General features: G+C 37.9%; 1 protein-coding gene across 2 annotated transcripts; it reads right to left on the bottom strand.

The window, feature by feature from the left end:
• Positions 1–1,317: 1,317 nt before the first annotated feature.
• Positions 1,318–14,782, bottom strand: FAM3C (FAM3 metabolism regulating signaling molecule C). 2 transcript variants are annotated; one of them, XM_053463116.1, is made up of 10 exons: positions 14,712–14,782; positions 13,652–13,701; positions 12,692–12,796; positions 11,045–11,071; positions 10,491–10,614; positions 7,026–7,084; positions 6,613–6,663; positions 6,049–6,133; positions 5,819–5,945; positions 1,318–3,057 (listed from the first exon to the last, which is right to left on the bottom strand). In XM_053463116.1, exons 2-10 carry the CDS (start codon positions 13,662–13,664, stop codon positions 2,968–2,970), a joined length of 681 nt encoding a protein of 226 aa, XP_053319091.1. In that variant the 5' UTR covers positions 13,665–13,701; positions 14,712–14,782; the 3' UTR covers positions 1,318–2,967. The 2 variants fall into 2 exon arrangements, with proteins under 2 accessions (XP_053319091.1, XP_053319092.1); XM_053463117.1 differs by having other exon boundaries at positions 14,682–14,714.
• Between the last annotated feature and the right edge of the window lie 11,192 nt (positions 14,783–25,974).

The following is a 25,974-nucleotide window of genomic DNA, read 5'->3' on the forward strand; positions in this document are numbered from 1 at the left end:
ATTAAGTGGTAAAAGGACAGCTTTGCAATAAACTGCATAGGGCAAGTGGGGTTATTGTAATAATCCTTGCCAATACATAGCAATACCATAAAATAACTTGCCACCAAGAAGAGTATGTACTGTAATACACAATTAGTGGCAATGAGCAAAGTTGTAGCGTTAAGATTTTTTTTTTTTTTTTTTTTTTTTTTTTTAGAGAGATCGGGGTTCAAAGTCTGATACATAACCTCCAGTAAAACTGATATGCAGATTCAGAGGTGGGTTATCCATTAGGCACAATATCCAGCACTGTAGCTCAGCAGTACAAGTGGGACAGCTGTCAATGCAAAGGAACAGAAAAAGAGCAAACCACCTTGAGAAGATTTTTGTGTGTATGCACCTAGGGGTCCAGCCCACTGTGCAAGTTACTCTGTACCTTTCTTGGCCACAAGATAGAAGGGCCACTTACCAAAATTATCGGAAGCGTTACTTGAATTATGTCATATGAATTACTATAGCTAGAATGAAGCATTCCTTGACAAAATGTGAAAGGTGACATTTTATTTAGGGCATTCAGAAGTATGAGGGACAATGATCCTAATGTTATAATACATTATAAAAGTGTTTAATTCACCAGAGTAGGTATTACATCCACATTAAACAAAAAGAAAATCTTATTACAGGGTAGTTTCCTGGAATGTGGTCATAGTGTTTCAGAGTGTCACAGGAAATAGGGAATTGTGGCATTTAGCTCAATTAAGAAAAAGCTTAAGGAACATCAGAACGAGGATCCCATCAATTAAAAAAAAAATAGATACCTTTGAGGTCCCAAAAGCTTACCTGCCTCCTACATTTTTCTATATTGGTCTAATATCACCTTCGCTTTAGACTCCATTTATTTTCACATCCAAACATTTTGGAAGCCATACGCACTGTTTAGTAACACAGTCTTAGAGAGCCATCTACTGTCGACTTTCTAATACACATTGAAAAGTCACAGGGTAATCAACATCAATTTGTTTCAGACAGAGAAGCAAGACATGTTAGGTTCATTGTCTGTGCTGTTGGCATGAACAATATTAATAATAAGACGTATTAAGAAAACACAAATTCCAACACTTCACAAACAGGATAAACAGCTAGACTTTTACTCCATGTGGTGTGGCTTTCCTTTTTTTGTGTTTGTAGATCTAGTCAAAGTGTCACTTTAGGAACCTTCTACTATAGCACCAAAACAAATTGGCACTGTTTTAGTGTAGCTCTCACCCTGGCTGTCATGAGACAATTATGTAATTGTGGTATTTCACCTCCCCCAGAAAATGAAACAAAAAGGCAGAATTTCAGTAATGTTTACTACTTTTATTCTTCATTCCAAAGAAAATGGCTTCTAAATCATAGTGCAGACCATTTTAGTTTTCAAGCAGATGCCAATATAAAAAGGTGTCAAACCGCTAGGAACACCGCATTCAGGCCAAACTGCTATGTACAATTTTTGTAAAATGCTATATTCGCTTTCCATCTAACTCCCAAATACCTGCAATGTGCATTACCTTTAGTTTCATTAGCTCAAACAGTCGTTATTCTAATAACTGTAAACCTCCTAACTGGTACAAATTACATTTTTAAAAAAAAACATAAGTTAAATATTGTTATGAAAAACATTCAAGATACAAGACAAGACCACAAGAGGGCATACAATCCCATCTGAAAAAAACGTGGAGCCTGGTGACTGGAATGGTTACCATCTAGGCAACCCCATGCAATGTGTATTAGTACAAAATCATGCAAATTCATTATTTTGATATAAACCTATGAAGTAGCTGGGTAATCAACCTTTATAGGTGAATTCGCTTTATGAACCTAAAATGTACATTGTGAAGAACAGTAATCTAAATGCTTGTCTATTTTTCTAAATTAAAAATAATACTTCAAGCACGAGATATACTAAATTGATTATTTATGGTAAATATAAAAGGGACTTTATCAATACAACTGCTGTTGAAATGGATATTAAGCGACTCATAATTCAGTTACTGTACACTATGATACCCATATGCTGGTTACCCCTACTTGTTTCTGAATAATTTTATATAATAAAAGTACATATAGCCTATTGCTCTCTTTAATCACCAGCTAATAGAATGCTATGATGGTGTTTTTTGCTTTGCGGTATGAAATTTATATTTGTGTCGACGTTAATTTAAACACACACACACATTTTCATGTGATTGCGCTCTGCAACTAATCATGAAAAGAACTTGTACATCAACTCTATGAATGTCCATTAAGGATACTATGCATATTATAAAAACATGTTATTTGAGACAAAGTGAACAGTTAATTGTTGTGGAAAGCTTCGTCTAGTATAATCATCATTGGTAGACTGTTCTACCTGGTCAGTAAAATTAAGACTAATACAAAAAAACAAAAACAAACTAACCACAATCTATAATAAAGCATTTCTCAAAAATGCACCCCAACTCAAGACAAACAAAAATAAACAAGCATGGAATTAACAGAAGTTTATAATATATATGCCTGGTTCTGTAGGATTATTTATTAAAAATATGATGCAAAATAGCATCTTCTGTCATATCAACAGTCTTCAGTGAAAAAACAAAACCTTTTGCAAATCTTTGGTGGAACGAAATAAAAAATAAAACAAAAGGGCTGGATTCCTTAGAATAATAAAAAGTAAAACAGAACCCTTGTTACATGCCATGGTGTGCAACCATTTTGGTAAACTGGTTGTCAACAAAAATAAGAGGCACCAGGGTTTGAGAATAACATGGGTCCCAGAAAATATTTTATGTTGTTTCCTTCAAAATTCTGTACAAAAATACCTATTTGTGTTAGCAATAAATAAATCTCATACTCTTGAGTTTAGGCTCATGCTCACATCAACAATGATGGATGAAGTCCTTTAGCATATTTACAGGGGATGACAATTTGTCCTTCCATAATCCAATTCGAGTCCAAAACCATTTCTTAATCCTGTTTCTGAGGGATGCAACCTTCCATTTCAACCACTTCCGGCCAGCCTTCATATTTGTTTGTATCTTTGTTATTCTTTATATGCTGAAAACAAAGATGGTTATTGTTAAGTATTATATAATTGACAAGACCATGCAGGTCCAACAACAAATATAAAAAAGTAGGCGGTGCGATAACATTCAGCTTAATGTTTGCAATTGTGTTTTGTAGCCATGCATTTAAAGAACTAAGAAGCAATCTGCCAACCCAGTCCTATAATAGAATGCTTTTACTATCGCTTTTAAATCCAGACTCATGAAATGTGGCCTTTTTGTCACTGGTTGATGGTTGCTAAGATTGTGTAACTTGCACTAACAACCTATAACTACTGACAATATCACGGCGGTGCTGAATTTCTGCATACAGTTACATCCAGAAAAAACGTAATTTTGTGAAATATTGTAACTTTTCAGAAATTTCCTGAATGGTTAAAAATATCAATTTGGTCTCTACCTCTAATTTAATAATGCTAAAAGCTGTGTAGGTGCGGTCCCTCTTCAAACAGAATTATTTTTTATATCCTAAGGGTGTTTTAGTTTCTGTCAATAACATTTTGTTCTAGATGTTATTAACCCCTTAAGGACAGAGCCATTTCTTACATTTTGTACACTTTGTGCCCAAGGCTGTTTTAACACTCCTGCTGTGTTTAGCGGTAATTGTCTTTTTTCATTTAGTGTACCCACACATTATATATTGGGTGTTTTTCAGGACAAGAAAGACTTTCTTTAGATACCGTTATTTCCATTGTATCATCTTATTATAAGACAAATAATAAAATTATGGTGAAGAATTAAAAAAAACAAATTGACTTTTATTGGAATTTTTTAAAATAAATCTATACAAGCTAATGGAAAAACCTGCTACATAGATTTGAATAGTTGTCCAGAGTTTAGAAATATTCAAGGTTTTTTTCTTTTTTTGTTATAAGTTATAAGGCAATAAATACAAGCAGAATATTGCTATTTCATAACCATTTTTCCAAATCTGGTCATCTTGCGCCCATGTCCTACTTGGAACCAATTCAATTTACCTCCATCAAACCATATATCTCTGAAAACTAGTCATCCCAGTGCATTTCAAATGCTAGTATTTTAACACTTTCCATACAGCTGTTGAGAAAAGGAAAAACTACCACAAACTTTGACAAAGGCTGGTGGTAGCATTAGTGCACGGAAATTGTTAATACCATATTGGCCCGAATATAGGCCGCACCCCCCCCCCACTTTAGATCTTTAAAGTGGGGGTGCAGCCTATATTAGGGGTTTAGCGCAGGGATGCGCAGTTCGTAACGGTCGACGCCCGGTACATGCAGTTCCCGGGAGCTGGGCGGGTGTTTTTTCTTTTTCATTTAGCCCTGCTGCAGGCAAGCAGCAGGGTTGGGATCCAGATCCCCGCAGTGCGTGGGGCTTCTATGGTGGAGCAACAGCATGATATAACCTTCCGGTGCTCCACCATAGAACCCCGGAGGAAGTGCTGGCAGAGGAGGTTGTCTTCACGTTTCGCGCAGACGTTCACTGTTCGTGGCAATGCGCGTAGACAACCTCCGCTCACGGCACTTCCGCCAGGGGTTCTATGGTGGAGTATATGAGGGGTTACAAAGCATATCTGGGGGGCAGAGTGGCATATCAGGGGTTATAAAGCATATCTGAGGGGACAGAGTGGCATATCAGGGGGCACAGGGGAATATCTATAAGTAAGGATCATTATGAGTTAAGGTGGTGGACCTTAAAATGGCTATTTGGTTTTCTGTTTGTATATAACATATGCTGGCAAACTGTATAATAGATACCAAAAAAATTAAAATACATGTATGCCTGTGCATTAGATAAAATACTGTTTTACCATTCCACTGTGTATTTTTTCTTTAAAAATATATATTTTTAAAAAATAGCACCAAACTTTAAGGGTGCGGCCTATAATTGAGCCAATACGGTATATCCGCATTTTAAATATCCTGTGGTGTCTAGTCTTCAAAAATAATCAGTTATGGATTTACAGCTCTTGGTATATGCCACTTCAAAATAACACCCCAATCTGTGTTGAACAACATCTCTTGAGTACAGTGCATAGGCTTGTAGGATTGTTTTGGGGCTAAAAGATCACATTTGATCATTGTGTATTTCAATTTGGAATTTTGACATATGGTCATCCTGCCCCCATGTCCTATTTGAAACCAGACAATTTAATATGCCCCCAAACCATATATATTTGAAAACTAGAGATCTCAGGGTATTTCAAACGCTGGTATTTTAACACTTTCCATGCTATGATTTTTTGGGAAGATACAACAATTTTATAACTTTCATTGACCTGCATTGTTGGCTGCAGTCACTAAAAAAAAGTTTCCGGGGGGGGGTTATCTTTTTACTGGGCACGCCATCTTGTGAGAGGCAGGATTCTTCTCACTATGGGGTTTGTGAACATGCTCCGGAGCAATAATACGGGCCTCTGATTTTTTCTGAGCAAATAAAACCGATTGTTGATCATTTTCTATGCTCGGTCAAACCTATGATGTGGCATGTCCTTAACTATGGTTTTCTGTCATGTGTCAGGCATGTCATCTGTTGTTATGTGGTTAACTGATACAAATAGACATGTTCTTGCATGTACATGCCTGGAAATTAATAAGGTAAGCTATCGGGAGGACAACTTTTCAGAAGCAAACATTAGATTCATTCTACCCTCCATCCAAGCAACCTATGGTCTAAAATAAACAGTGTTCAAGATCAGTATAAAGAAATCTGGAATGCCTTACAATAAGGGAACTATGCAAACCCCTTAAGCTTACATGCGACATAAAAAGTACCTGCTCAAACGGACTTTTCGTCTTAATGCCTTTCCCTCCAACAAAAACCCAGTTGTCTCTAAACGCTAAAGAATTGATTGATGTACTGCCAAGTTCAGAAATTAGCTTCCGTGCTTCATCATTAAGCCTGTAAATGTGAAAATAAAATTGTTAGCAGCTGCAACACATGCCTTCTAATATGAAACAAAGCAGTTTGCAGATTAGAAAACAAATTTAAATAATTCACTTACTTTGTTGCTCCGTCATCGTAAGTTGCCATTAAAACTACGGTTCCGTCAGGAATTTTCTTAACAAAGTCAATAAAAGGTGCAACATCTATAATTAAAAACACATTTACCATGGTGATCTAATTTAAGTTAAATATGTAGCAACATGTGTGGCAACAACGGGGCAGGTATAGATTAACCTTCATCAATGAACATCTTTAACCATCTACATGTTTCTATCAGCATCAGTGCAAAGTGCTTCAAGTCTCAGACCGGACAAATTGTTTCTGCAGTCTTTAATGCAAAAGTACTTGTAGAGGCAAGTAGGTAGAAATATGTATGATTTTGTAAAAAAATAAATAAATAATAATAATAAAAAAAAACAGCTACAATAATTTTAAAAAATCCATTCAGCTGATTTCTGCTGCACTGATCCAGAGAGCCAGTGGAGAATTTAAGACCTCAGAGGTCCTCTCTTCAGTTACAGCCACTGCACTTGCATTATAGGTTCCATTTACCCTTAGATAAAATGTATACTGTTAAGTTAATCATTTTGCACCAAGCAAGAGTTTTTCCTTTCTTACTTACCACCTCCCCATAAGTCATAGTATTTTGTTTCTATCAACTCTCCAGTTTTCCCTAGAATTGAAGATAGACACAGATGTTATTTATATAATACACAAAAAAAGAAACAGAAAGAAATCTTACATTTGTAACACATGGCGTTCATCTTTGATGCATGCAATTAACTAAATAAAAATACATTATTGTGAGTTTTATGATGTTTTAGATGACAACACAGGAGACCGAATTAAAGGAATTTAGGAAATTAAATTCTCGTAAACGAATACATGATATAAATCCCTATATTAAAGAGGGTTAATCAATAGCGACTGATATGTTTATCTTTTAATTTTGCTTTTGTTACTATACTCTTTGCCATCGCGCACACACAAAGGAAAAAAAAAAGTTTACGTAAACTGAACACAGTTTCGGCTTACCATTTACTAAAGCAGTGTTTATGCCACGGCCCACATTGTTTTTCACGCCACTCATTAACCTGTAAAAGGATGGAGGAAACTTTTTTGTTTAACCTAATAAAGTAGCAAATCAAAAAAATAACAGACAACACCGAATACTACATTCCATCGACCAAATTCTGCAATCTATGACACCGCAGAGTCTCGATAGTGCAGTTTACCACTAGATGGTGCACTTAAGTCTATCCTGCATCCATAGTCCTATGCACATGTTTAATTGGATGGCTGCAGTCACAAATAAAACAGATTCATCTTGGCAGGGCTGTCTAGCTGCGCAACTGCAGCACTCATGTGCACTAAAATTGGCATCTAGCTGTCCCAGTGTTCTAAAATGGAACTGCCACTTTCTTACCAATTCCTATATTTAATTGTTCCTCCTTTCATAAACCCATGTAATGGGGGTTACAGTTAGAAAAAATATCAATATATGTATCTGAAATCCATTGGGAGCAGTGGTATTAAGATTATTATTATTATAGCTGCTGAAAACTCTTGTGGATTTTAATTAATGTTTAACTTAACCATATGATTTTTTTTCTTCAATTACCTCTAGCAGTAAATCAATGCAAAAATACTCCCTTGTACAGATTTTTTTTTACCTTTGGTACACTTTACACTTTATATTATTGATTGGTACTGTAGCTGTTGTGGAATGCACATCCATTAGGTTGGCTCATCATGAGAACTGTAATAGCACTTTTTAATTATTTTAACATTTGCAATCAAAGTGTCCTATTTTGTTTACAAGCCTTGTATTTATTTTTACTACCCTCTTTTTTATCATTATGGGGATAGTAGCTATTAAATGTAGATGGGGCTTTGGGGGACTACACCAAGTCTACAGTACAAACATCAACTTTAGTGGACCGCATCTACAATAATTTTCAGCCAGCCATACTGCTGGCTGAACTTCATGAGAATTATAACTATAGATGGGTTGCCTACACTACACACTAACTTTTTAGCTGTTGATTGCAGCTTCAATGATATTCATTCAGCCGTTACTGGCCATAGGAATTGTAGACTCGGGTAGTTGTGGCTAATCTTTGCACCACAACTATTGTGCAACATGAGAACTTTAGTTTACTGGTACATGATGGTCTGTTAGATACTACTACCATGGTCATATTTTTCCTATTAATGGGTAACATTTCCCTCCCACCAGGAAACTCTTCTCTTGATCCAACAAAAGTAGGCACTGGGGAGGAGGTATTGGAGTTGGAGAGGAGAAAGGCAAGGGAGATATCCCTTTCCCTCTCCGGGGAAAAACCCCTGTAGACACCAACACATTTCAGTCCTTGGTCTGGTCCCATAATGAGGGCAGCTACATTTCCTCACAGCACCAAATACTCAGGATTCATGATGGCAGCCCTGCAAAAGCCTGGGTCCCAAGTAGAGGTTTATAGTCGCCATAGTGACTGGGGTTTTTCGAGTCATTTGACTTGTTCCCTGAGGTACCCCACTAGTAACAAGTCCTTCCTCCGGATATACACCATTCATACAAGCTTCTGCCTCCTATCACTCAGTCATTGCCTTATTCATTCAACTATACCATCCAAACCCAAAGACTGCAATTTATAAGGCTTCTACATGGGACAGTGTCTAATGCCTTACTGAAATCTAGATAAGAGTTATCAACAGTTACTCCCTGGTCTATTATATTAGTAACCCAGTCAAAAATTTGTTTGACAGGATCTCTGGTACAGTTTCTGATCATGCAAAACATTTACTTTCAGATATTTAACAATCCTATCTTTTAGCATGGTCTCCATTAATTTGACTTACTGTCTTCTGGAACTAATCTTGCCAAGATACATCTGCCAACAATTTTTGCCAGGACACCAAGACATAGGATATATTTATGATTAAATGAATCCCGGTTTGTTTTCTTTTTTCACTAATATATCTAAAAACTTTTTTTTTGTTAACCTGTCAACTTCCTCCTCAGTGTGTACTTTGGCATGTCCAGTCTTACTTAAGTTTAATGCAATGTTCTGCTACATTTAGCAGAGCATCTCCATTTCTCCTGGACTCCATCTAAAGATTTGCAGACCATCAGAGACTCATCTACAAATACCCCCGTCTTAGTGAAATCAGCCTTTCTAAAATAAAAAAACCCCTAGTCTTAGTGCTGTATAATACAACCTTTGTCCTTCTATTAAACAATCCTCCATAGAGATAAATCTACCTTTCTTTGCGATCTTAGTCATTTCTTGAACTAGCATAACTATATATATATATATATATATATATTTTTATATATATACATAAAGGGCAACCCCTCCTCCTTTTCTGCCATATTTCCTTTCTGTATAACATGTATGCTGGTATGCAAAAATCCCAAACACTTTTGCACATTATACCAGGTCTCAGTAACCGCCACTAAATCCACATTATCACGTATTACTAATCCAGCAAGTGCAGGCAGCTTAATCCCTAAACGGCTGCCATTTGTACACATCACTCTCAAGCTACTATTTTTCTGTGTTTATGTTGATCCAACCATTCCTTTCCCAACTTTCCAAAGCCCTGTGCTGAAACTACACTAGCAACCCCTTAAATACCATCTTCAGTCCCTCACACTAGTTTAAAAGCTCCTTCAAGCTCCTCCAAATTATCTACTTTCCTAATAATTAAGTCCCTTACAAGAACAATCTGTCTAGCTTTTTTGTCCCCATCTGTATTAGAGAAGCTACTTACCTGGCCGCTAGGCAACTCAGTCTACTAATACCAGATCTAAACTGATCTTCCCAACATTCTTGCGCAAACTGACAAAAACGTTGGGTTGAGTAAATCATACAGTCCAGAGCTAGCCTTCCTAAGCCTATTAGCCCTACTTCCCCTCTTGCAACTTGCCCAGCCCTGTGCTTTAGAAACCTCCTTTACCCTCACCAGCTAGTAATTGCTCAGTAAGGATTATGTTTCTCTCCTCAATATCCCTCATTATTGCCAGTTGCTCTTAGATCCAATATCTTGGATTCCAAATCGCATGTCCTTGCATTAAGTGCACAGATTTAGCCGTTCCTCTCACCCTGATAAACAGATGGATAGAAAACATGAAAGTAAATGCATAGGGACAGCTAGACCTTTGTCAATTATGTCCTGATCACTGTCCATCATGGAATCCCTAGTGCACCTCAGGTTAAAAAACAATATTAAGCACATTGGGCCATAAATGCAATGGATTTTTGCAATGGATACCTTCAACAGAAAGAAACAAACTGCCAAATTGACTGAGCCTTTTATGGATGTGTCCTTGCTCTGCTGAAGGACACAGTCCTTACCTGTCAAGATACATACCAACACCACAACATTTTGCACATATATAATGCACATACATATGGACAAAAGGAAGACAGAAATCTTTATAGATAATATGCATTAGTACAGGCGGTGGATGGTGTGAGGTTAGGTTTAAGTACTTACACATTGTCATCTACACAAATCTTTGGCCCAACCACATTTGCTGCTCCACTTGAAATCTTGAAAGCAAAGTGTTTCTCTGGACATATTTTCAAAATTCCACATCTGTACCTCGGAGCTTTGGTAGCTGCATAAATACATGCAATAATCAATGTATTATAAATCATGAGCTAAAAGTCCACTACATGAAATATAAAGAAATACACATGAATATCATAACAGCATTGATTTGGATATGGTTCCTGGTTTTAGTAAAGGCAGCTGGGGAAGGTGTTCAACGAAACAGATTTTCTAATTCCAATAACTAACGAATGCCTGAACCATTCTTTATACAAAATTGAATTGACAAAAAACAAGTGCAGAGATGTTATCAAAGTATTATTTGCACACCGTGATTCAGCCAAGGTCCAACTAGGTTATTGGTAACCCTAACCGCACCCAGTTAAATCAACAGAACACATTGCTAAAGGTACAAATCGAGGCAACTTCACACACAGTCAGTCCAGAAAAGTTGTTTCGGTCAACGGCAGAGAATGTATTATTTCAGGTGTACTTACTAGGATGCGCTGTGTCCACTGTCCGAGCTGGGAAAAATACAGTAGAAAAACAGAATTATAACTAAGGCAAAACAGCTTGGGTCATAATTTAAATGATCAATTTAACAGGAACGTCAGTTGTTTGAGGAGTGTATAGAGTTTACATATTTTGTAGCAATTCAACATAACCACCGTTGAAACCGTGTGGCCCGGCATCAGCCGCAGCCTTCCACTTCACAGCAGCACTAAAATACCGGTATATATAAACATATCACTGGGCTCCCCTAGTGACACGACAAAAATCATATTAAAATCTAACTTTTACTCAACTCACTACAATGTAAAGCAGAACATTTTATCCTGAAATACAGGTATCTTAAGACACGTTCAGACTGTTGGATCATACTGCGTGTCGTGAGCTTGCTAGGATACTTGCATTTTGGGATAAGCCTGGGCTCTGTTAATGGATACGTAAACGTCTATATATCACAGACACTGACATCTTATCTCACAAACACTAACACCTTACAATAACACACAGGCAATATAACATTCTACACTCATGCTAACACTATACATTGACACACACACGCCAATGCATTACTGTAACATACACATCTTACACACTAGCACCGCAACTCTAGTACAAATACACACACTGGTTAACATTATACAACCATGTTTTTATTTTCATATATTACTCAGCCTGGCATTCAGGGTTTGTCAATCCTTGCCATAACATCTTATGCTCACAAACACTATACACTAATACACATACTCATGCTAATGCCATACTGTAACATCAGCAACACAATACATACTAGCACCACACTGTTATATACATGCACACACTGGCTAAGAGCATTATGCATATACACACACACTCACAGACTGACTGCAGCACTATGCATATGCACACACAATCACACTGAGTCTGACATCTCTGGCCTCCCTGAACATACATTTTTTAATACAAAGCTAACCTTACCAAGCTTTGCATTACATCATGTAGCTGATCATTCATTGTGTTTTAGAAGTTGCTCCTGTTAGATTCCCCCATCTAAATAATAAAATGCCTTACCCACAAAAAAATAAATAAAAATAAAATGAGAGAATATGTATTACACATATATAACATGGTTTTCATGCAAAAGGGGCATTTCCAGAAAGTATTTCCAGAAAGTTTGGATATTCATAAAAAGCAACAAGGGTACACTAGGTGTAGTTTCTTTTCTGCTGTCTAGGTTTAACAGCTGCTAACATAAAGCATATGCAAATGTTTCCACTATTTGAATGACACTAGTTTACTCTACTTTAGGTGTTTTATCAGACTAGGGAATCAAATCCTCTGTAATTTGGGTTTCCTGCAGTATCTAAGAGCAGCCTTCTGCATGTAAACGGCAAACAAACAAAACACGACACACAGCTTCAAATAGTTTAAATCTCAGTCAAGCCATCTAGAAAGATGACAAGATATCTTCGCAGAACATTCCAACAGTTCTAATAAAGAGTAACAAAGACACTAAATAATAACGCTTAAGCTATACAGCAGTAGAAGCCTGCATCATTTTCCCGACAGAGAAATACCCTGCCAGCACTCATATGGAGGAAAGGAGAAGTCATGCCAAGAAAGACTACATATGCAAAAACAAAAACAAAAAAACTTACCAAAAATGTTACTCAGACTTGAATCCATTTTTATCTCAAAGACTTGTGATATGACATAAAATGTAAATAAAAACACAGCTAGCGCTACAACAAACTTGATTGCACCTAAAATGGCAAAAAAAAAAAAAAAACGTGAACGTGTCAGCACAATATAAAGTTTGCAACACACCTCCATATATACGATATTATACATGAACTGTACCCCATTCAGTTAAAAGTATTAATAATAGAACAGGAAAGTACAAAAAAAGCATTTTTTTTAATATAGTAATTTGTCTGATGGGACACCACCACAGTGGGCTTCTTCGAGCCTAAATACGCACAACCCTAATGTTCTGTCCACATGTATATTACTGATAACCGAGTGGTCGTGTATGAGTCATCCAAAAAACAGCAGACCAAATATCTTTTAAAGAAGGATACATGTTATAAAGGGGGCTTAGTCTAAAACTAAAGGGTCAGAGGCTTTGAGATAACATAATGAAGTTTTACTGCAGTAGAAAAGAGGAACAGGTTCCTAGCGGAAGTGGTCAATGTTAACAGTTCATTTAAAGATAAATGGAACACGCCTGTGGTTATTCAACATATAAGACAAGACGGAGAACCAGTTGAGCTTTGAGTCATTATAACAGAAACAATGGGCAGAAACGATGGGCCAACTGGTTGCTATCCAACATCAAATTCTATGCAACATAACATCCGAATGCCCTGGCATTTTAGTAGAGGACGCACAACATATCTGCAACACATGCTCAATTTGCTAACTGCAGAATTGCTGTGAGGGGTTCAGAAAACTGCCAACAAGGATTCCTTCTATACCTGGATCATATCAAATGTCTAAACGAAACCCCCACCAACATAAAAATAATCAGCAGAGAAACGTTAGATAATTCAAAGGTCCGCACATACATCCCGGTGCAATTTAACAAGGATTTATTATTTAAAAAAAAAAAATCAAACCTGCTATCCTCATGTTTTATGTCAAATGCTCCAATTTGCTCCTTATTCACCTATAAAACCAAAAATGATTAGCGTTACATACAGAATGCACTGCATGGGTTTTAGATGTCAGAGTCCTGCCGTCTACAATCAGAGTTGTAAATGTCAGGACGATAACACAACGATAATGCACAAAGATAAGCAAAGCAATCTCTAGATTCCCTCTTTACCCGTATGAGCCACAAGAAGCATCGGAAGGTGTTTCATTCAATAAGGTAAAACTTTGACTTTTCATTTTCAAAGTCTGGGTTTTCTTTTGTTCACATTACAGACAACCCCAGGAACAGAGTTGGGGAGATTTCTAGCACATTTTTAGGAAAAATGGTCCACCAATTTTTTTTATAAAGAAAAAAAAGCAAAAAAGGGTAACTACAAAATTATACGTTCTCCGTTATTTTGGGAAGGTTTTCAAAATTGTAAGTCTTTTTATGCACAGGTTTAGATGCCAAGAGGGTCATGCTATATTCTAGAGACACGGTATTGTATGTAACAGTCCAGGTACACTACTGCCAGTTCACACAATACACAACCCAAACAAACCGGGAAAATGCCACACTCTAGAATGACTATGAAAGCAGAGGTTTGTGTTCCAAGGAGACAGGCAACCTATTGCTCTCAGAGGAAGGTGATCAATAACAGCTTCATTCGCCAATAAGCAGAGGACAGTTTCCATTAATTGGAACTAGCAACCTGTACACTGGGCTCTTTGTGTGTATATAGTATAGCATAGTAATTATATATACGGTATATATCCCCAAGCACCGCAATAAACCAGAAGCACACTCTCACCCACACCCTCTGCCATGATACAGGGAATAAGAGGCTGCATGCTGTGCCCTGCATACACACATATTGCACCCAGAGGACAGGCACACTCTGCCCGTACTGCTCGTGTGGCTGACAGCTGTACTGAGGGCCAGTCCCGACAAAACCTCGGCGACGCAACAGGATAATGTTCTCTCGCGAACGGCTGTGGGTATAAAGCTATTACCGAGCGGTTCCCCTTCTCCCGATCGGTTACGTGCTCAGTCCGGAAAGCCGTGAAAGACTGTCACTATGATCACCTGCGGCGCATGCGCATGAGATTTCCCTACGTCAATTACGGCCGGGTACGCAGCGAGGCGGAGGGCGGCGGTGGGGTCATCACGTGATCCCCTGCGGCACTTGACTTCCGCGCTTCATAAACTGGTAGCGGCGCTCGGGACTCGGGAGGAATGCAATGGTTCGATTTGGTGTAATAGGATGATTTAACGAAATACACCGCGTTTCTTATACAAAGTGATGAGTGGATTTTCCCCTCAAAAATCTTGTCTGTGTTTCTACTTATAGAGGAAACAATGGGGATAGTTTTTTGATGAGGTGCAAGAGCACATTGGCCCAGGGGCGGATCCTGTATGTGGCACAACCAACCCACACACACGCACACCTTAAAACTGCATAGTTTCTATCATAATATACTGGCACATACATTGATGGTGGTACAGCATTACTGTTATCATTATAAACTGAAGCAGACATTGATGGGGGTACAGCATAACACCCATCACTTTACATTGAGCCAGGCAATAATGCAGCATAACCCCTATCACTATATACTAAGCCAAACATTGATGTGGTGTAGGCCTACCACTTCAGTGTCTGGCTTAGTTTAAAGGGATGCACCGAAATTAAAATTCTGAACCGAAAATTAAGCATTCACTTGGCCAAAAATGACCCCCTACCTTTAAAAAAAAAAAACCTACACATATATTAATCAAAAGGGAACCAAAAAATTAAATAACTATATATATATATATAACAGCAATCATAATTAGGGCTGCAACTAACGACAGTAGCGTACCTAAGGGGGGGGTGGTCCGCACCGGGTGCCGCTCATCAGGAGGGTGCCAACTTGCCGGCACCCCTCCGGAGACGGACAGTAATTTCCGCTGCTGGAGGAGCAGGCTCGCGAGGGATCGATATCGGAGGTCTTTAACAGACCTCCGGCTCCCTTGAGTGATTTTAAGCCGGTTCAAGGATCTCCCTTGAACCCGGCTTAAAACCACTGAAGGGAGCCGGAGGTCTGTTAAAGACCTCCGATACCGCTCCCTTGCGATCCGCGCAGCAACAGGTGCTGTGCGACGGGGTTTGTTGTCAGATCCCGGCGCACAACAGTGAAGCCGCGCCCACCGCCGTCCGTGCCCTCTGAACCGGAAGAAGAAGGAAGAACTGAAGAAGAGGAGGAAAAGGAGCTGTAAGGAGAAAACAGGAACGGTAGGAAAGCATTCAGTGAGAGTGGATTGATATATGTGTGGATTGGTATATGTGTGGATTGATAAGTGTGTGAGAGTGATGGGTGTTATGCTGTACCATTTCCAATGTATTTTTCTATTATAAAATTATGCTCTAAAGTACATCATAACTCCCATCACTCTATACTGTTCCATACAGTGGCAGAGCTGGGAGACAGTGGCCTTGCACCCCCACCGCAGGACTCCTGAAAGGTAAGTGAACTTCAAAGACGGAGAGGGTAGATAGTTAGGAGGGGTAGATAGGGAGAAGGGAGTGAGATGGGGGATAGGGGGTAGATAGGGAGAAGAGAGTGAGAAGGGGTAGATAGGGCAGAAGGGAGTGAGAAGACTTAGATAGGGCAATCATACTCCTATCATGCAAGTCTGCGAGTACATCCTGGAATCTGCGTATGCCTGGGCATAATAGGAATGTGATTGCTGTTAACAATCATTATATATATTAATATTGTTATTTAATTGTTTTGTCCTATTTTGGTGTGTTACTTACTTTAAATAAAAGTGTTAGATTTTTTTATGGTGTGGGGGGGGTCATATACGGTTTCGGCCAGGTAAATGCTGCATTTTCGGTTTCAGTCCAGAATTCGTTTCGGTGCATCCCTACTACTAATGAAGTGGTAGGCCTACACCACATCAATGTTTGCCACAGTATATAGTGATAGGTGTTATGCTGTACCACCGTCATTGTCTGCCTCAGTATATAGTGGTAGGTGTTATGCTGTACAACCGTCAATGTCTGCCTCAGTATATAGTGATAGGTGTTATGCTGTACCACCATCAATTTCTGCCTCAGTATATAGTGATAAGTGTTATGCTGTACCACTGTCAATGTCTGCCTCAGTATATACCGTATTGGCTCGAATATAGGCCGCACTTTTTTCCCCCACTTTAAGTCTTTAAAGTGGGGGTGCGGCCTATATTCGGGGTCTAGCGTCCAACGCCCGGGACATGCAGTCCCGGGCGCCAGGCAGGCAGCGGGGTTAGGATACAGATCCCCCGCAGCGGTGCAGGGGACCTGCATCCTACTCCCCGATATGCTCAGACAGCCTCCCCTGCCAGCACTTCCCACGGGGGGGTGCCGGCACGGGAGGTTGTCTAAGCGCATCGTGCGGACGGTCCGCACGATGCGTTTTACCTCTGCCCACCCCCGACTTACCGGAGCAGACTCCCGGGTGTCTTGCGGGGCCGGCGGGGGAAATCTACGCAATACGCGTATGCAACTTCCGGTACCGGCACCGGAAGTTGCATACGTGTATTGCGTAGATGTCCCCCGCCGGCCCCGCAAGACACCCGGGAGTCTGCTCCGGTAAGTTGAGGAGGGGGGGCAGAGGAGGACAGTGGCAGCATATCTCGGGGGGGGGAGGACAGTGGTAGCATATCTCGGGGAGGGAGGACAGTGGTAGCGTATCTCGGGGGGAGGAGGAGGAGGACAGTGGCAGCATATCTCGGGGGGGAGGAGGACAGTGGTAGCATATCTCGGGGAGGGAGGAGAGTGGCAGCATATCTCGGGGGGGGACAGAGTGGCAGCATGTTTTTTTTGGTGCTTTTTTAAAGAAAAAAACTTTTTCTTTAAAAAAGCACCAAACTTTTAGGGTGCGGCCTATATACGGGGGCGGCCTATATCCGAGCCAATACGGTAATGATAACAGTAATGCTGTATCACCTTCAGTGTCTGCGCCAGTATATAACGGTAGAACCTATGCAATTTTAAAGTGTGGGGGGGTGCCACATACAGGATCCGCCCCAGGTGCCAAATACTCTAGGTACGCCCCTGACTAACAATTATTTTAATAACTGATTAGTTGGTCCATTATTTTTTTGATTAATCGATTAATCGTATTAAAAAATGCAATTTTTTTTAATTTAAAATACAGTGGGGCAAAAAAGTATTTAGTCAGCCACCAATTGTGCAAGTTCTCCCACTTACAAAGATGAGAGAGGCCTGCATCTGAACATTTTACAGAGTGAGATTCCTCTGCGTGAGACATGGTGGGCCTCAGCCTGCTCATTTCTCACAAGTTGCAGTCTACAACTCTCTAAAGTTTTGATTTAATGAAGATCTTTAATTTAATTAAGACTATTTTACCAGTCTACTACTATCCTTAGCCTACTATCCTTACCTATTGTGTTTATTTCTTGTTTACATGGCAACCAGACGAACAAATGAGATTCCCGAAAATGAAAATGTTGGATGAATTTCGTTGAATATGAAGAAAAAATTTTCTCCAAAAACAAACAAACTTTATGTCGGTGCCCAAAGAGGAATGAACCTCTTAAGCATCCTGGCATTTGACATCTAGCATCTTTTCTTATCTGAAAGATGCCAAATACGCACAATTAGACTACTCCTTACGGGCCAGTGATGCATATTTGGACCACAAATTTGGTGCTTTAAGGAAAACACTCCCATTGAAATCAATGCTAAACACTCTTTATTCATGCTTACAGTGGGTCTCACCCTGGAACTCTTGCTGAGGCACCATCGCAGCAAACTGATAATAAGTATACCACATGGGCATAGGCTGTAAGAGATGTGTTTGGCCAAACTCATCTCCTGCAAGACTAGGAACTGGGTGGGGGGCTGCCAGGAAAAAGGCAAATGCATTTGCAAAGGGGACCACACAAAGCGGACATGCTATCATATTCATTAAAGTATATACGATGGCTGTAGATTCTCTTTAATACACAAAATAAGACAATATATTAAAGGTTAGAAGGAGACAGAAGAGGAAGTGAAACTGCAGGAAAAAGAGACAGGGATTTGGAAGGAATTGAGAGAGCATGAGAATGTGAAAGAGCATGAATAAGAGTGAATGAGGCGTGAGAGAGCATGAGAATGTGAAAGAGCATGAATAAGAGTGAATGAGGGTGTGACTGAGTGTGAGCATGTGAGAAAGTAAAGCCTGACAGTGTGCGCATGAGTGAGAGTGCGTAAGAGTGAGTGTGAATGTAAAAGAGAGTAAAAGCGGAACAAAATGCAAACAATTGATAATGAGAGATGGGAGTTATACTGTACCACCATCTGTGTCTGGCTTCCTATATAATGATATGAGTTATACTACCATTGTCTGTGTCTGGCTCACTTTATACTGGTAAGAGTTATGCTATACCACCATCTGTATCAGTGCGTAAATGTAAACAAACCACTGGTTCTGGAATCAATAAAGTTCAAATGAGTCCTTCCAAACGCGTTTCGCCAATTGGCTTCTTCAGTAGAAGTGTTCTCAATTCGGTAAGTAGTTTTCTTCTGTTTCTGTGATGTTTTTATAAATATTTCCGTGTAGGTGTTGTCCCACGTTGTCCCTCTCTCGTCCAATGGTTTAATTGCGTATTGTGTGCGTCATCGCGTCCTGTTACGTATGGATATCTTATGTATTTTTCGTTTTGAAGGTAGTTGTATTCCGTATGAGTCTAGGTTTCCGTATACGTCATCACGCTCCGTTGCACGTTGCGTGCGTCATCGCGCACCGCTCGTCCCTCCTCTTTGGTGACCATCGCGTCTCTTGTATTTTTAAAAACCGAGATCGACCAGAGATTTCAGCCTTCGTTTTAGGGAGATCATACCGCGATTCTCCCAACACATGGGAAATGAAAAAATATAAATGGTTAGAATTAACCTAACAGGTAAGTGAGTTATAAATCGACCGCATAAATTCGGTCAAAAAAGACCGAAATCGGAGGAAAACGGGACAGAAGGAAGACTTAAAGGATACAGAAGGAAAACAACAGATACTCCGGATGTGTTATAACCCGTTTTTAAAGTGTCTATATAAATATTAAATCGTTTTAGCCGAATGTGTTGTGCAAACTACGTGTAGTTATAACTATTATTCGAAAGACATTGTGTTTAGATAATTGATTAATTTAATTTATTCATATAAGAATATCATAGAATGTGATATATTGATTTATTTAAATTTTATTAAATTAAATTATTACTGTGACATGTGGCTGTGTTTTTAAAGCTTTTTTTGTGAATAAAGTGAAAAATGAAATAAAATAAAATAAAGTGTCTAAATTTTTTTTTTTTTTTTTTTTTTTTTATTTGTGTGTTTAAATGACTTAAAAAATGTTCTATCTTTTACAATAGAGATTGGGTAGACCAGATGAATCATATGTTAAATATCAAGATGAAATAAAACATATTATAAAATTGCTAAAGAAAAAGTTAAATAGAGGAAGTGTCATACGACTATGGAGATCAAGATAATGAGGATCTTTTTTTTTTTTTTTTTTATTTTTTTTTTTTTTTATTTTAATTAAAATCATATTTTAAATATTAATTTACTTATGTGACATCGATAAAGGAAGTGATTCTATCCGTATAACATATTGCAAATCTATATGTGCTGAATACTGCAATATTAAAATAAAATAAAATATTATAATTAGTACAGTGTATTATAAATACATATGTAAAAATAGCTGAGATATAATATAAAGATAAAATGAACTACTATATTTTGATCTATATTGAGATAAAATATAATATATAGACTACAATATTATATCTATGTTGAGAATTAAATGTTATAATATATAATATATGTATTTTAAATGTAAAAATATTACCCCAATACAAAATATAATATCTATATAAATGTAATATTATGCTAAATAGAGAGAAAGTTTTAAAAGGTAAAATATAAATCTATTTAAAATATATGGTATGAATGAGAGATGAACGATAAGGGATAGAGTGGAGGTATGATAAAATAATTAATAAATTAATCCATAAATGCTAAAATATCTAGTTCCATATTGAGTCCCCCTTTTTTATGTGTCTGGAACTTATAGATCCATTCAGTCTCTCGTTTGGCCAACATTTCTTTGATATTTCCTCCTCGCCAATGTGGGGTGACAATATCTATCCCTAAGATTTTAAAATTCTCAAGAGAGAAATCCTTACAATTGTTTGCGTGTCTAGGCACGCTATGTTTAGGGTTGTTATTCCTAATACCTCCTATGTGTTCAAGGGCCCTAATTTTTAATTTTCTAGAGGTTCGCCCTATGTATTGAGCTCCACATTGACATTCCAGCATGTAAATCACATTAGTAGTGTAAATCACACTTTGGGTGCTTGGACTTAATGTAAGTTCTTCTTTTTTGCTGGTCATATTGATTTTTTATCTTATTTATATATTTTTAATTTATATCAAAGATACTTCTACACTATTGTATATTCATATTTATTATTAAAGACACTATTATATTTACTTTAGGTTTGTTTCCCATTTATATATCTGCGCCCCATAATTTTTTTGTGTTTATTTGTATCTTTACACTTTAAGGAAGAGTGTTATTTATGTGGACAGCTGCATTTTTATTTGGGAAATAACACATTCACCTTTCATTCTAATATTTTCACGTGATTTTAGGTTTTTGTTCTTTCATACCACCATCTGTGTCTGGATAAAAATGATAGGCGTCATACTATACCACCGTCTGTGTCTGGCTCACTATATAATGATGGGAGTTGTGCTTACTACCATCTCAAACCAAGATTTTGCAATATAGAAAAGATATTCAAACTCATTTTGACCACTATGACAGATCTGCAAGCAAAATTCATATTTTGTAAAATTACGCATGTTTTTCATATATGAAATATGTATTTTGGGGAGTTTTTTTTCTTCTTTTGGACAAATGTTGGTATTTACCTTTTTGCACATTCCTTTGCCTCCTACAGCCATAACTCGCCCCTTCTTACTTTAAATGTCTTGTCTTATTCATCTCTTTTTCTTTCCACTCTTCAAACTTTCCTGCATTATAACAAACTACTTACTACCATCTCAAGCCAGGCTCTACCCCACCTACCCACCCCTCTGTTATTTTATTTATACATCCTCCTTTGCATGTCGAAACTACTTAGGCCTAAATAATGCTACAAAAGAGCCACTACTTTCCCCTTTCCCCCCTCCATTTGTTTTAATTACACATATTACTCATTTAGTTTGTAAACTCAATCCTCAAAAGCCCTGCCAGGAAATTTGTGTAAAAGAACCAAACAAAAGTCTATATAGCAAGCTTAAGGGCAGAGTTCTCAACTCAAAATTATACAGTGCTACATCATTTTTGCTGCTTAATAAATACAAGATGATATTATTGCTGATATAATCTGTGGCATAATAACGTGGCTTTGGCGCTAGCTCGGCGAGCCCTCCATGCGAGGGTCTAACAAGACCTACATGTGCATGCATTGGTGCTACTGTATAATAATAACTGTAATGTAATAAAATACATTATAACTATACAAAAGTGCCATGAAGTAAACTTTTGTATTATAAATAAATGCATCCCTGCCTGGTCTTAGTCTCCATTTCATTGCTGAGATGATCATTAAACAGCCTTGCACTGTACTGTATACTCCTCTGCAACTCAATGGGTTAAATTGTGGCTGTAAAAGATTCAGTAAAAAGTTTGGCCAGAAAGGCTTTTGGTGTTGACATCCTTGGCTGAGCATGTTGAAAATGTAAGGGCGTGTAGCCTGGAAATGACTAGAATAAATTGTTTTTAATAGATTTTCCACAATGTTGGGTATTACCTCATTTGGAACATACAAGTTTCCAATCTTATTTCTTTGAATGTATTTTGCACTGTATAGCATAATTTTAATATATATATTCTGAATTAAAATAGGAAGTTTGAAAACATATTGATAAGGGATGTAAGAAAATAAGCCACTGGTTTAAAAAATCATCTTTTATAGGTTTCATATGATGCTGTGTCTGTGTCTAGGTTAAATTTTACATTTCACTGCATGTAAACATCCTTGCCATTATCCAGCCTAACCAAGCGCTGATATATATGAAAAATACCAGTGTCTTTTGTAGTCAATTAAATGGCAAATTGGAGCCGTAGAATGTTAACAAAATGTGCCTGATCAATAAGTCAAAGGTTAGTGGAAACAGGGGGTTGATATAGTTATATTTACAATACTTTGCATCATAACAATGTAATAGGGTGAAACAGGAAGAGACATCAGATTGCGTATGGCTTCCAAATCTTTAGGAACTTGTTTTATTATCCCTTTTATGCTTTGAAATGACACTGATTGCGGAGTGTATTTTATGGAGGTGCTGCAACCATAGAATTGCATCCCTTTGTATGATTAGAGAATTTAATGCTCTGCTCACAGGACAAATATCAATTACACCAAGTTGAAAAAATAAACCCAGGGCAGTCATAGAAACAAGCATGTCTCCCAAAGTAAATTCCGATTACCAGCAGAACTCAATCCACCTTTGCCATAATTAATCTAGGTGTTTGCAAACCTTACATAAGCATGTATGATTCGTATGGACACAATTTTCATCAAACACCTGAACTTAGCTGCGCTACCAGTACATTGACTTTTTCCTTCTTGAGCTGGAAGTGGATGCATGGAAGTGGGTTCGTGAACCATACCATTCCTTCCAATGTAATCATGAATAATATGACATGTCAAGGTAGTAATTTTCCTTCCAGTGCCTTCTAGAGCACATTCATCAATCTCGCCATCATAGTAAGGTCCCATCTTCCAATGCTCCTAAGAAGTACGCAGATGAAAGTCCTGCCTTTTTGCCAACACTACAGGAGTTTATTTCAAGCAGATGAGGGCCCGCTGTATATCATAAAGACCACTTTGCGTCTTAAAACCTTAGTTATTCTAGCATATGTGACTCTAGATCTAGCTCTATGTTGGACCAATCGTTTTTATCACCTAATAACACTAAAGGCATCGGTTATAATGTCAGAAGTTTGATTATAATAGCTAAGTTGAGACATATTCACTCTGAGGGGGCACAATACAAAAGAATGACTGACCTTATTGTCTGTAACTTGATCGTGTTGAACTTTTCACCAGAATCAAATACAAAAAAGGTGGCTAATGGGCACTACTACTACTCAGTCTGCAAGAAAGAAATTAAACCAAACGTACAATGAAGTTATTCTGAAGGTTTTTAAGCTATAGTTACACAGTTTTTTCTAGTTGGTTTACCTTAAATAGACTTAAGATAGCATAATGTGAACTTATAAAGTAAACATGTGAACTGTACAAACAGTTATATTTCTTATTAGTCAACACTTTATTTTTTTCATGAGATCCAACTAGTGTTGATTTAGAAAATCCTGGCTTAAAAGGTCATAGTAGGTGTTAAGCAAGCAACACCCACCTTGCTACACTCCCTTACACACTCCTCATCTTAATCCTGACCTTTAGCTCAGATCACTAACTGCCATACATAACTTCATACATAACTATTTGAAGTAATCCCTTTCAAGTTAAGTTACCTGAAACTGTATTATATTCTGTAAATGCACACACACACACATACTTACACACACCCTGTTCAAGTAGGGAATGAGTTGCTATTTTTACTGTCAACAAATATAATATGACATAACATTTTTTTTTCAGTTAAATATTTTGGCGAAATATATTACATTTTCATTCAGAAACTACTTGCTTCCTTTACATCAGATTTCTTTTTCTACCATGTTGCGTTGGTTTAAGAATTATAAGGACGTATTTGCTCTCACAATCAAAACCGATACACTGTACAGACAAAGCCGCCAAACAGGTTGTACCGGACATTTTAATAAGATTTCAATCAATCACAGAGAGACGGTTCCTAAAACATAGAGAAGGCACTGTTAAAAAACCTAAACAAAAAAAAAAAAAAGGATTTGGTCACAACAATTTTGGAACAATGTATGTGACGCAGAAAGTTATATATATAGGAGTAAGATATGTATTTGGCCGTTTTTTGCATGCGTGACTGGGAACCAGCCTAGCCAGCTATTACTGTTAGGTAGGAACCCTGTTTAGTTGGGGTAGGTTCTTGTTTGCGTTTAGTTTTTGGTTTTTGTTTTAGGAAAGAGAACCCTGACAACCGTGAGCTTTTGTAAATAAACATGCTACAAAGAAGTGGAGTGTCTATTCCTGCAGAGACCTTGTCACAATAACACAATCTGACAGCAGATTGCAACCATTTAGCATATCCTATCTGTCCATTATTCTTACCTAAAGATTCAAACCTTAATTGGCATATGGCTGTCCCCATGCATGTTTAAATGTCCTACCTGTATTAACCTCTACCACTTCTCTGCTGTGCTTTGTTAAATTGGTTTGTGTATTTAAATGTTTCTATCCCATCCACTCCCTCTTTTGTTTCCTCTAAAAAAGAAACTATAAAAACTAAATGAATAGCTACTCTTGATGAGTAATTACTGGCGGTGGGTCACCCAGTCCACGAACACACATGCAGGCCAAGAGGAGGAGGAGAAAAGTAAACCATAACCAGTTCTGGGTTACACTGCTAGCCCAGCACTGAACCAGACAAATCCGGAACATCCCACATGCAACAAATACTTCGATCTTTATACTTAGATCTAGTTACTGTAAAGCCACACTTTACACACATCATCCAGAAAGGTTTACTTATTGGCACCAGTGCAAAGCTTGGGTCTGTTGTGGTACTTTTTGGGTTGGCTGGATTTTGATTTATCTAATGCTGCAAGATGTTTGCATCTTTTTTTGGCAAACAGTTCTTGGCTAATATTTTTTAAAGCATCATTTGGCAACAGGAAACCTGATGTAAAAGGATCTTTAATAAATGTAGAAAAACACCTTTACACTAATCTCTATTGTGTATATAGATCCCGTATGTTGTTTAAGATATTGTAGCAAACAGCAATTCTTTTCTTCTTTTGATAAATATATATTTCCCATCAGGGACTGAAACCTCAGTGTTTTGACTGCCCATCTTTGCAAAAAAAAAAAATATTCAGTAAATAATAGGCGGCTAATAGACCCAGTAGTTCGCTAGAATTTTATTGTCCAGAAGGGCCACAATGGATAACCAGACCCCAAAATCCCCTCAAAAGAATATGCAACCCCATCTTGGCAAAAAAGTTTTGCAAGAGGGTTGGCTCCTCTTGGTCCCTCTTTGAAGAGAGGGGTGACTGGAGTCTTTAAGGGGGTGGCAGGAGCCCAAATGGACAACCCACCTT

The sequence above is a fragment of the Spea bombifrons genome, chromosome 4, assembly GCF_027358695.1.
Source record: "Spea bombifrons isolate aSpeBom1 chromosome 4, aSpeBom1.2.pri, whole genome shotgun sequence".
NCBI lineage: Eukaryota > Metazoa > Chordata > Amphibia > Anura > Pelobatidae > Spea > Spea bombifrons.